At 62.8% G+C, this 11,094-nt stretch overlaps 1 protein-coding gene across 1 annotated transcript; it reads left to right on the top strand.

The window, feature by feature from the left end:
* Window positions 1–1,301: 1,301 nt before the first annotated feature.
* Window positions 1,302–10,840, top strand: LMNB2 (lamin B2). The gene is made up of 12 exons (XM_083348905.1): window positions 1,302–1,542; window positions 1,643–1,779; window positions 2,663–2,819; window positions 4,334–4,459; window positions 4,576–4,746; window positions 4,854–4,979; window positions 5,244–5,464; window positions 5,610–5,880; window positions 5,992–6,099; window positions 6,839–6,958; window positions 7,558–7,677; window positions 7,965–10,840. Exons 1-12 carry the CDS (start codon window positions 1,321–1,323, stop codon window positions 8,004–8,006), a joined length of 1,821 nt encoding a protein of 606 aa, XP_083205031.1. The 5' UTR covers window positions 1,302–1,320; the 3' UTR covers window positions 8,007–10,840.
* Window positions 10,841–11,094: the final 254 nt, after the last annotated feature.

Below are 11,094 nucleotides of genomic sequence, written 5' to 3'. Positions count from 1 at the left end.
AACAGACGCGGGGGCCGGCACGCCTTTTTTCATCTGATTCTTCCGACCGAAACGATACGCCAACCCCCCTCCCCCGTTGGGGAAGAGCTTTCAGACTGCAAGCCCCCGCCGGGAAGGGCCTTTTCCCGCTTCCCCCCCCCGCCCTCTCCCCACCTGGCTCCATCGTGGGAAGCAGCCCCCACCCAACGGCGGGACACGGGCCGCACCGCGGGAGCCGAGCCAGCCACCTGCGCTTTCTCCAGTCTAGCGCGAACCCAGCCCAAGAGCGTGGGGACGGGGCGGGGATGCTGGGACTGGGACGGCCCGGGTTCACGTCGGCCTTCAGCCGCGGGACCTCCCGGGTGATCTTGCCCCCAGCCTACCTTGCAGGGCTGTTGTGCGAAACGGGCCAGTATAGACCCAAAGGAACACAAGTCTTCGCTGGCATTACCTCTGGCAAGATCCCCTCGCCCTCCCCAGACCAGCAATCCGAGGCAGGCCCCGGCCAAGGAGGAGGGGTCCTCCGGGCTCTCGGTCGGTCGGCGCGGATTCCTGCCCTCCCTTCTGGCTCGGAGTCTGCTCTGCCAGCCCCCCCGCCATAAAAATCACCTTCTCCCGAGCGGGGGGGGGGAGGGCACAGCTGGGAGAAGGGGAGTCCTGCGTGTGGGGGGGTCTCTTTTCCTTCTTTCCTTCCGGAGCGCCCCCCTCCCCGGGAAGCAGAGCCCGTCGCAGCCCCCCCCCCAGCGCGCCTCGCTCTCGTGTCCCTGTGAGTTAATAAAGAAGCCCTTCCACACGAGCTCCGCGCCTCCTCCTCTTTCTACTCTTTCCTGCGCCCCGTTCCCACGCGCACGGACGACACGCAAAGGTTCTACGGGGAGCCCGTAGGAACGCGGACCCGACACGCGTGGCGCCGAAGCCCCAGTTCCTAGGAAGAAGGGGCGCCGCCCTCCTGCCAGAGCAAAGGGGAACCGGGATCCCCCCCCTTCCGGCCAGGCGCTCCAGAGGCCATCCAGCCTGACCCGCTCCGAGCAACGACGCTTCGGCTCCCCGGAGTCCCGCTCGGCCCCCTCCGAGGCACCGCGGCGAGCGGGGGGAGGGGCGAGGGCTCTGCGGACGAGCGAGCGCCGCCTCCTCCCAGGGAGGGGAAGCCCCGTCGGGTCGGGCGGAGGCCGCCGGCTTCGAGGGCCGCGCGCCGCACTACATCCCCCAGCAGGCGTCGGGCGCGGCCTGCCCCCCTCCGATTGGACGCGGCCCGTTTCCCGAGGGGCGTCGCCTTCGGCCGGCCGTGGGCGCGCGCCGCCATTTTGTGCGATTGAATGACCGGCGCCGTCCGCTCGCGCCATGTCCGCCTCGGCCGCCGCCGCCGCCCCCCCGCCGCCCCCCTCCCCCGCGGGGACGCCCCCCTCCCCCCCCGCGCGGCTCTCGCGGCTGCAGGAGAAGGAGGAGCTGCGGCGGCTGAACGACCGGCTGGCCCTCTACATCGAGCGCGCGCGCGCCCTGGAGCTGGAGAACGACCGGCTGCAGCTGCGCGTCTCCGAGAAGGAGGAGGTGGTCACGCGCGAGGTCAGCGGGGGGGAGGGAGGGAGGGGGGGCGTCACGGCGGCGGCTCCCCCTCCCCCCGCCCCCCCTCTCACCCCCTCCCCTCCTCTCCCCCCCCGGGCAGGTGACCGGCCTGAAGGCGCTCTACGAGGCCGAGCTGGGTGACACCCGGCGGGCGCTGGACGAGACGGCGCGGGAGCGGGCCAGGCTGCAGATCGAGGCCGGGAAGCTGCGCGCCGAGTTCGAGGAGCTGCGGCGGAGGTGGGCCCGGCTCCCTCGGGGAAAGGCCCGTCGGGGGACGCGCGGCTCCCGGGCCCGGCTTCCCTTCGGGAGGGAGAGGGTCGGCGGCGGCTCTTGGCCTGGCGCTCAGCGGCCGGATTGGGGGAGGGGGAGGGGGGTTTTGCCTCTTGGCGCTTTGCCTTCGGACCCCCTTCCTCTCCCTTGGGGTCTCTCTCTCTCTCACACCCCCCGCAGAGTCCAGCGTAACCCCTGGATCGCCCCACTTGATCGGGGTGCAGCTGTGGAAGCCCGTTGCCCTCTTCCCGTCCCCATTTGGGGGTGGGAGAGGCTGCTGCTTTGCCCTGTCCGCCCTGCGCCTGCTGGGGAGATCTTTCAGCCCCTCTCCCTGCTTGCAAGAAGCGCCTGGAGCTCTCCGGCTGCCACAGCAGCTGCAGGGAGGTTGGCCGCCGGTTGCTCGCCTTCAGCCTGGGGAGCCACAGAAGGGCAGCAGCTGAGTTGGAGCGTGGCGCTCTGCCAGCCTCCTCTGTGCCCATATGCTGCTGCCCGTAGCGGAGGTGCCACCTGAGCCTGGGCAGCCCAGGGACGCACGCGTCCTGGCCCCTGCAGACAGCCGAAAGCCTGGAGCCCCTTCACTCCTGAGGAGCCAGGAGTATTTCCAAATTAAACACCCGAGGGAAATGCCTCTGCTTGAACTCATCCCTGCGCTCTTTCTGCCCCCCCAGGCTTCTCTCCCGTGGGCCTCCCGCCGCTCGCTCTGCCCTCCGCCCAGGGAACGGGCCGGCCTGAGCTCAGAAGCACCCAGGGGTTGCCCCGTCTTGGCTGCTTGGAAGCACTGGGGGAGGGGGGTCGCCGGGGCTCTCTTCTGCCTCCTCCCTGAGCTCAGCCCTCTTGCTTCTCTCCTTAGCTACAAAAAGAAGGAGGGCGAGTGCTCCACGTCCCAGGGCCGCATCAGGGAGCTGGAGGTGCTTTTCCATCGGAGCGAAGCAGAGCTCACGGCCACTCTGAGCGAGAAGCAGAGCCTGGAGGCTGAGGTGGCTGACGCCCGGGCCCAGCTGGCGAAGGTACAGGCGTGGCAGGCCGCAGGGCAACTGCCGAGTGAGGAAGTGGCAGGGGATTGGGGGGGGGTTCCTTCTAACGGTCCAGCAGCTTAGAGAGGAGCCAGAATGGTCCCTGTGGGTGGCTCCTTTCCTCTGGGCAGCCTCAGAAATCACAGACCACCACACACGTGCCCAGTGAGGCCGGGCAGCAGCGAGAGATTTTGGTGAATCGGTTGCTTCCGCAAATGAGATGACAGTTGGGTGTGAGTTTTTGTGGCCATGTCATCGGAGTCTATGCGAAGGGTTTCTGCAAGTGAATCTCCCTCGTGGAAAGCTACCTCTGTGCCGTGGACCTTGAGGAAAAAGATAGCACAGCGGCCTACAAGGAGAAACGGGGCGCAGAGCTGCCAAGCCCTTTGGCCTCCGGCGGTCCCTGACCACGCAGGGAGCAGACAAGGAGATGAGGAGAGTTGCTGCCGAGGCCCGGCTGCAGTTCTCTGAGCGGTCAAGAGCGAAGGATGGCAAGACCCCCTCCCCCTTGGGGCCTGGTCCCTGTGGGGAATGCCCCAGGTGCCCCCCAAAGGCTCAAGCTGCCACCCAGGGTTCCTGGGCAGCCCAGCGGCTCATCGGGTGGCAGGCCCCATTGGGAGCCCTGGGGCAAACTCCGGGGGGGGGGTGTTCAGGGGGGCTCAAGTCAAACAGGGTGGGAGATTGGAGAGGGGTCTGGATTGTCAAGGGAGCTGAAAGAACGGGGCCACGGTGGGTGGATTTTCCTTCGGAATATAGGTCTTCAAGTGTTGCCTGGGGTGACCAGATGCATAGTGGATCCTGCACGGAGCAGGTTGAGACTAGATGGCCTCTGAGGTCCCTTCTCTCCTGTGATTGGGTGGAGCTACAGGGACTTTGGAGGGATTGACAGGCTTTCTCTCGCCCCACTGGCCTGGAACCACCCTTTATCCAGAGGCCTCGGCCCCAGAGCTTCCTGCGGCCTCCTGCTCCCCCCCCCCCCCCCCGGTTTGCTGAGCTGGCGTGGGGGAGGTCTGTGGAGCAGAGCTGCGCTGAGCTCTTTCCCCCATAGGGGGCCGGGGAGCACCTGTGGTGCCACCCGGGAGGAGGGCTCCCCTTTCTCATCTGAGGCTCACTGGCTCATCTGAACCCGGGGTTTGTGATGTGGCTGCCCCCCCACTTTGTGCCCTCCCCTGCAGGACAGCCAGAGGGGCAGGGAGGGGAGAGCTGCTGCTCGGACGGGGGGGGGAGGGTGTTTCTCTGGGCGATGGGCAGCTGCCGTGGGCCTGTTCCCCGCTGCCTCCAATGGCCGCCTGGAGGGAGCATCGGGAGCTCTGCGCTTGGGGAGGGGGAGAGGTTTGGACGGGCCAAGGAAGGCCTCTCCAGCATTGGAGGTGTTCCCTGGCTGGGGTGGGGGAGTCAGTCTCTCCTGCCTGCCCAAGTGAGCTTAGCCTGTCTGGCAAAGGAGCAGCTCTCCTCCTCCGCGAGAGTCTGAAACGCCCGGCTGACGCTGTCCTCTGGCCTCCCCCTAGTCGGAGGACGCCCACGCCGTGGCCAAGCAGCAGCTGGAGAAGGAGACCCTCCTGCGGGTGGACCTGGAGAACCGCTGCCAGAGCCTGCAAGAGGAGCTGGACTTCAGGAAGAGCATCTTCGAAGAGGTGGGCTGGGCGAGGGGCTCCGGGCTAGGCCTCCAGCCCCCCCAGGGAGGGGGCTGCTCCTTGGAGACCTCCCCCTGCGAGGGGAACCCTGGTGCTGACCCAGCCCCCCCTCCCAGGAAGTGAGGGAGACGCAGAAGTGGCACGAGCGCCACCTGGTGGAGGTGGACAGCAGCTGCCAGAAGGAGTACGAGTCCAAAATTGCCCAAGCTCTGGAAGATCTGCGCAGGCAGCACGACCACCAGGTGCAGCTCTACAAGCTGGAATTGGAGCAGACCTACCAGGCCAAGGTGAGGCCCTTCCCAGGGGAGGGGGAGGCAGTAGGAGGGGGGGCCGTGGCCTCTCGCCAAGAAGCCCACAAACACAGCAGGCAACGGGTGCTGTGCCCTTTCCTCAGTTGGAGAACGCCAAGCTCTGCTCAGACCAGAACGAACGGGCAGCCAGCGCCGCTCGGGAGGAGCTGAACGAGGCCCGCCTGCGGATCGAGGCTCTCAGCTACCAGCTCTCCGGGCTGCAGAAGCAGGTGAGGCATGCGGGGGTCTGTCTCTCTCCCCCCTCCCCTTTGCCGGTTCCAGGCTCGGGTTTGCCTGGGGGAGTTGCCTCGGGTGGGGCCGGCCCGCCTGCTGCAGTCCCGCCAGTCCAGAGGGACCCTCCAGAACGGCCTCGCCTCTGATGAGGGGCCCCAGGGCCCCTGGAGAGGAGCAAGCTCCAGAGCCGGGCCTCTGCCTTGAGGACATCCTAGGGAAGGAAACTGGGGGGCCCTAACAGCCCCTCCCCCGCCCCTCAGGTGAGCACAGCAGAAGAGCGGATGCGGGACCTGGAGGAGCTGATGGCTGGGGAGCAGGAGAAGCTGCGGAAGATGCTGGACACCAAAGAGCGGGAGATGGCGGACCTGCGGGAGCAGATGCAGCAGCAGCTGATGGAGTACCAGGAGCTGCTGGACGTCAAGCTGGCTCTAGACATGGAGATCAGCGCTTACCGGAAGCTGCTGGAAGGAGAAGAGGAGAGGTGGGCGCTCCTGGCTGGATGGGCCCAGGGAAGGCGGCCGGCAGCAGCAGCCCCCCGTGTGGGTAGGGGGGAGAAGGGCCAGGGGTCCCAGGCGTGGCTCTGCCCGCCAGGAGGAGGACATGGCTCCCCCTTGCTTCCCCGCCAGGCTCAAGCTGTCCCCTAGCCCTCCGTCCCGCATCACTGTCTCCCGGGCCACCTCCTCCAGCGCCGCGGGCGCTCGCTCCTTGCGGGGGAAGCGGAAGCGGGCGGAGGCGGAGGAGCTGTTGGGGCGCACGCCCCCCGGGGTCGCAAGCAGGAGGGGCAGCGTCGGCAGCAGCCTCCGGGTCAGCCAGCAGGCCTCGGCCAAGGGCAGCGTCAGCATCGAGGAGGTGGACCCCGAGGGGAAGTTTGTTCAGCTGAAGAACCATTCTGACAAGGTAGGCTCCCCTGAACCCGGAGAAACTCCCGCCGGGCTGCCTTCTGCGCCTCCCGCCCGTGGCTCTGCTGCTTGGGCAAGGGCTAACCCCCCCCCCCGCCTCCCTCCACAGGACCAGTCGCTCGGAAACTGGAGGCTGAAGAGGAAGGTTGGGGAGGGAGAGGAGATTGCGTACAAGTTTACTCCGAAGTACGTCCTCCGGGCCGGGCAGACGGTGACGGTAAGTCCCGGAGCAGCCTGCCCTGCCCTGCTGTTGTGACTCAGGGCCAGTCTGTGGGTCCGGCAGCCGGCTCAGATGTCTCGGATGACTCAGATGAGGGGGAGGAGGTGGGTGTGGAAGACGAACTGGCTGATGATGGCTTGGAGGCTTTGCAGAGCCCCCAGCCGGGGCCCTCTTCTCAGCTGCGTGAGCCCGATAGTGCGGAGGATGATGACCCACAGCTGGCCCTGTTTAAGGATGCCTGACGCAGGAGGCAGTCGAGCAGGAACAAGCAGAGGAAGGCTGTGGGACTCCTCGGGAGGAGGCAGAGGGAGACCACGCCCTGAACTCTAAATAAAAGGAGTGTTTGGGGAAGGGCTGGTTGCTGAAAGCAACCCTTCCGTTTGAGGATTCAAGTTCCAGTGTTTTGTTTCTTGTTCTGTTGTTCGTGTAATAAATCTTGGCAGACGCTTTTCAGCCTCAGACGCTCTCCAGTCTCTACTGTTTGAACAGGGGTTTGCCTTATTGCAAGGCCGGTAGCAGGCTGGTTCAGAACACCTGCCTCCTAGCGGTCAGGTCAGCCCTTAGGGTTTCTTCAGCCCCTCCACTAGATGGGAGTTCTGCTCCTAAACACCCCTTGTGAGCGTGAGCGCACACACACATACACACTGCCGAGAGGTGCCCAATGCCAGGCTGCGGGTGGGCTCTGGCTGGCCAGGATGGGAGAGTTGGGCAAGTGCCAACCTGTCTGTCTTCCTAGATCTGGGCCACGGAGGCTGGGGTGGCACACAGCCCCCCCTCAGTGCTGGTCTGGAAGAACCAGGGCAGCTGGGGCACCGGGGACCACATCCACACGTGCCTGGTGAATGCCGAGGGAGAGGTACGTTGGGGGAGGGGCACGGAGGGGGTGGAGGAAGGGGGGGCAGCGAAAGGAAGGAGACGCCCAAAAAACTGCCAGTAAATACATCAAAAGCGTCGCCACGACGCCAGGGAAGGAAAGCTCTCGGAGATGGTCTGATCTGAACTGGGAGGCGCCCTCCCCACACCAGGTGCTGGGAGAAGTAGTAACCCACCCGGGCCCTCCCAAACTCCGTGCCCAGAGGTGTCTCGCATTGTGTTATCCAGAAGAAGGGGAGATTCTGGGTCGTGGGAAGCCGTCCTAGCGTTTTTTGCCACCCACGGTTGCACTCCGGCCTTCCGCCTCTGGTCTTCAGCAGAAAGGGGTGCAGGAACTGGGCTGGGGGAGAGGGAGAGGTGGGGTGTGTGGGGTGTGTGTGTGTAGTGAGCCTCCGCTGAAGGGAGCCCTACTGGACTCCTCGGGTTGCTTGTACTGGCAGAAAGAGAGAGGTCTGCCGGGGGGGGGGAGACTCGGGGGGGGAGAGGGCTGGCTGAAAATGCTGCTTCCTGTGTTTGGGGGGGGGCGTTCCCTGGTCCTAGGTGTCCCCCTCCTGAGGCTGCTCTCCTTCCTCTCCCTGCTAGGAAGTGGCTGTGCGGAGTCTGACCCAGATGACGGCCGGGCTGCAGGAGAACGGGGAGGAGGAGGAGGAGGAGGAGGAAGAGGCTGCTGAGTTTGGGGAGGAAGATCTCTTCCACCAGCAGGTAGCTTCCGAAAGCGGCTTCTCCCCGGCCCTCTTTCCTCTCGGCTGAGGGGGGCAGCGGGAAGAGCGAGGCCGAGCCACTCCTGGGTGGGAGGTGTCCCCCCCAGGCCCCCCTTCTGCTCCCTAGGGGGGACCGTCCTCGCCTGGAGGGGCCCCAGGGGCCCTTGGCAAGAGGACCTCAGAACCACACACAGCCCCCCCCTTCGTGTGGGGGAGCCCTGGCGCTCTCCTCCCCCAGAGCGGGGCGGAGGGAGCCCCCCCTTCAGGCTGCGTTTCCTTTTGTCCTAGGGGGACCCCAGGACCACCTCCAGAGGATGCGCCCTCATGTGAAAGGAAGGAAACCGTCGTCTTTTGCCTCCCACTCCCCCCCCCCTTTTTTTTCTTTTGCCTACGTTTATGGGAAATTATTTTTCTAAGCCTTCTGTGGTTTATTTTTACTTTGAGCCGAACTGAGTTTTAAAAAGCAGGAAGTGGGTTGGTCCGAACTGGGCCCGGTTGCCCCTCCTGCCCCTGCGGCCGCTTTTTTAGCCCCCAGCCGTGGCAGGGGCACAGGCGGGGGCTCTCCCTGAGCCTCCTCTGGGAGGGGCAGCAAAGGACCGGTTGGGCTCCGGAGCCCCCCCCCCAGGAGCCCCTGGTGACGCCGGGACACGCCTGCTCCACCGCTCGGGATAAGGTTGAGTCAGGAGGAGGTCCGGCATCGCCCCCCCCCTCTTACCTGGGCCTGTCCTGCCCTGGGTGCTGTGAAGGACCCTCCCGCCACCAGCTCTTTGCTGGAAGGTCAGAGAAATACCTGTGGAATTGGGTCTCGCCAACCTTTTATGTGGGGCGATGGGACTCCAGATTAGTGTTTTGAGGCCGTTTCAGCCGGGATTCCTCGCCCTTCGGACAAAACACGCCCTAATGCTGGCTTGCTCTCGTGGCCCAAACACGGAACCCTAACAATTATGTGATGTTTGTGTTCAGCTCCGATCTCCCTCCTCAAACACTGGGCTCGAAACACGCTGCCTCGGTTCTTCTTTTTATTTATTTTTAAAAAATTCAACAAAATTTTAATGAAAAAAGAGTCTTGAAAATTTCAGTGGGCTGCATTTCCAAGGGCAGCCAGATGGACGGGCTGGGCTGCCCGCTCTTACCCTTGGCACCCGTCCTGGGGACTGGACTGACCTTCCCTTTGGGCCGCCGGGCAACCCGCTTGCTCTGAAATCGAAAAGAAGCTCGGAAGGGCCTTTGGGACGATCCCCCAAAGGGGCTTCTGACCTGAATTCCCCCCGCCCCCAATTTCAGTGATGTCCTTGTGGCTTTAGCTCCAGCGTGAGGACATTTTGGCAGCGGGAAGAAGTGGTATCAGGGAAGATATTTTAAAAAGGAAAAGAGTGGATATCTCCGTCTCGGGCAGTGCTCGGCTTGTAGCAGGATTTGAATAGGAAGTCAGCAGCAGCGCAAGAACAACCTTTAAGCAGCAGCGCTCCAGGGATGCTTCAATGCTGCAGCATGTGCTGCTGATCCGTGTGAATTAACGTAAGTGTGTTTTAGAAGTAGGAGGTCTGGCCCGCTTTCTGTGGAGCCCCGAGTGTTGCAGCTGGAAGGGGGACTTGAGGTGGGCTAAGGTCGCATCAATTCTTGTCGATCCCCTCCCCCCAAATAATCCTCCCCTTCCGTTTGCAGGAGGGAGGCAGGATGGGCCACAGCCACGCTTCCTGTGTGGCTCAGAATTGGGGGGTGGGGGTGTCTGCTCGAGTCCATCCTTGTGATGCCTGGGCTGTGGGCCCTCTGGCCTTGCAGCGCATCAGCTGCCACCCAGGATTCCCCCCCCTTCACCCGCCCAGACGCTTAATGGGGGCCGGCCCCCCGACATAAGAGGCTGGGCAGGTTTCCCCATTGATCTGTCCACAGGAAGTGGGGGGGGGACTTTCAAGGGCACCCCCCTCCGATAGTCCTGCCTGCCTTTCTTCACCCACAGACGTCCGTACCCTTCCCCACAGTTTATGGAAGCTAATAGTGGACACATCGAGGTGCAGATTCTTGCGGTGGGGGAATATTTGGACTGCCTTGACTGTCCCAAAGGTGCTTTTCCCAAGAGGCAACTGGAGTTGCTTCGTTTTTCTCTCTGAAGGATTTCTGTTCCTTGAAGACGGTCCTTCCGTTCCCCACCATCCAGTCAGAGCTGAAGAAGCTTCTCGGGCCAGAAGCGAAATGTCTTCAGAGAGAAAAACAAAGAAACTCCAGTTGCCTCTTGGGAAAAGCTCCTTTGGAGACAACCCGGACCTGGAGGGGGGGGGGACTGAGAACCTCCAGAGGCCTTTGCCTGCCTTGATTTCCCTCCTCTCGCTCTGCTCCCCGGAAGGCCTTTCTGGCTGGGGGCCTGGGGGGGGGGCAATCAGGGTTAACTGGGAAATCCATTTAGCCCCTGATCTGCATTTGGTTGTGACGCGGTCTGGTTGGTTTGCTCTGGAAATACGCCTTGCTTTGTACTTTAAACAAAATGTGACTTTAAGTGTATTTTAAGCCCATGTTTACACATAATAAGTCTTAACACCCTGTTGAAATACTAAAAGTTTAGTGAATCATTGTGAAAAGGATTACAGAACACTGGATATGGGGGGGCTCTCTGGACCCCCCTGAGTTTCACTGCTGACAGCCGCAGCTTTCCTCAGCAAAACCCACGGCCGGCAGGCACCCCATCGACTGGACTGGACTCTCCGGCCGCCTCTCTCCGCTGCCCTGACCCCGGGGCACCTTCCCTGCAGGGGGAGTGTTGGGGGCGCTGGGCCAGCCCTGCAGGAGTACACTACATTTTGCAAGCAATGCCTTTCTGACACCCCCTGTGGAGAGGTGAGCATTGACTTGATACAAAGCCCATTTCTTTGTTATTAGAAGTCTATTTTTGTAGCAGTGTTCTGTTTTGTTTTTTTTTTTGTTTTCTGGAGAGTTTCATTTTCCAAAATGGGAACAGCTGAAAGGAGTCGCTGGAGGTGTTGGTGGGGGGGGCACCTAATGTTGGCCAGTGCATTCATAGTGTCTTCGGGAGGAAGCCGACCTGGATGCTCTTGTGTTGTTATTGTGTTCTTATGGATATGCATGCTCAGTGTCTTTCAGCAATTTGTAATACATTTTTTTGGACTGGAAGCATTTTGTACAACTCAAATAAATGTTTTGCATTTTTATCTGGACTCTCGTGACAATTGGTGAACAGCAGTTCAGAGTGCCTGTCCTGGGATGGTGGAAGCTCCCCCCTTTCCCCCCCCCGTTGGTTCTGGGGGGGTGCAAAATCCTCTGAGCTGGGAGGGGGAAGAGGATTTTTCTCCTGGGCTGCTTTCAAGCCTTTGGGCAGCCATTTATGCTGTCCACTCCGGCCACTGGTGTCTTTCTCTGTGTGTGGCGAACGGCCACAGGAAGACTTGCCCAAGGTCCATATGGG

Source organism: Vipera ursinii (assembly GCF_947247035.1).
Source record: "Vipera ursinii genome assembly, chromosome: 1".
Classification (NCBI taxonomy): Eukaryota; Metazoa; Chordata; class Lepidosauria; order Squamata; family Viperidae; genus Vipera; species Vipera ursinii.
This window is presented reverse-complemented; position numbering and strand designations above follow the sequence as displayed.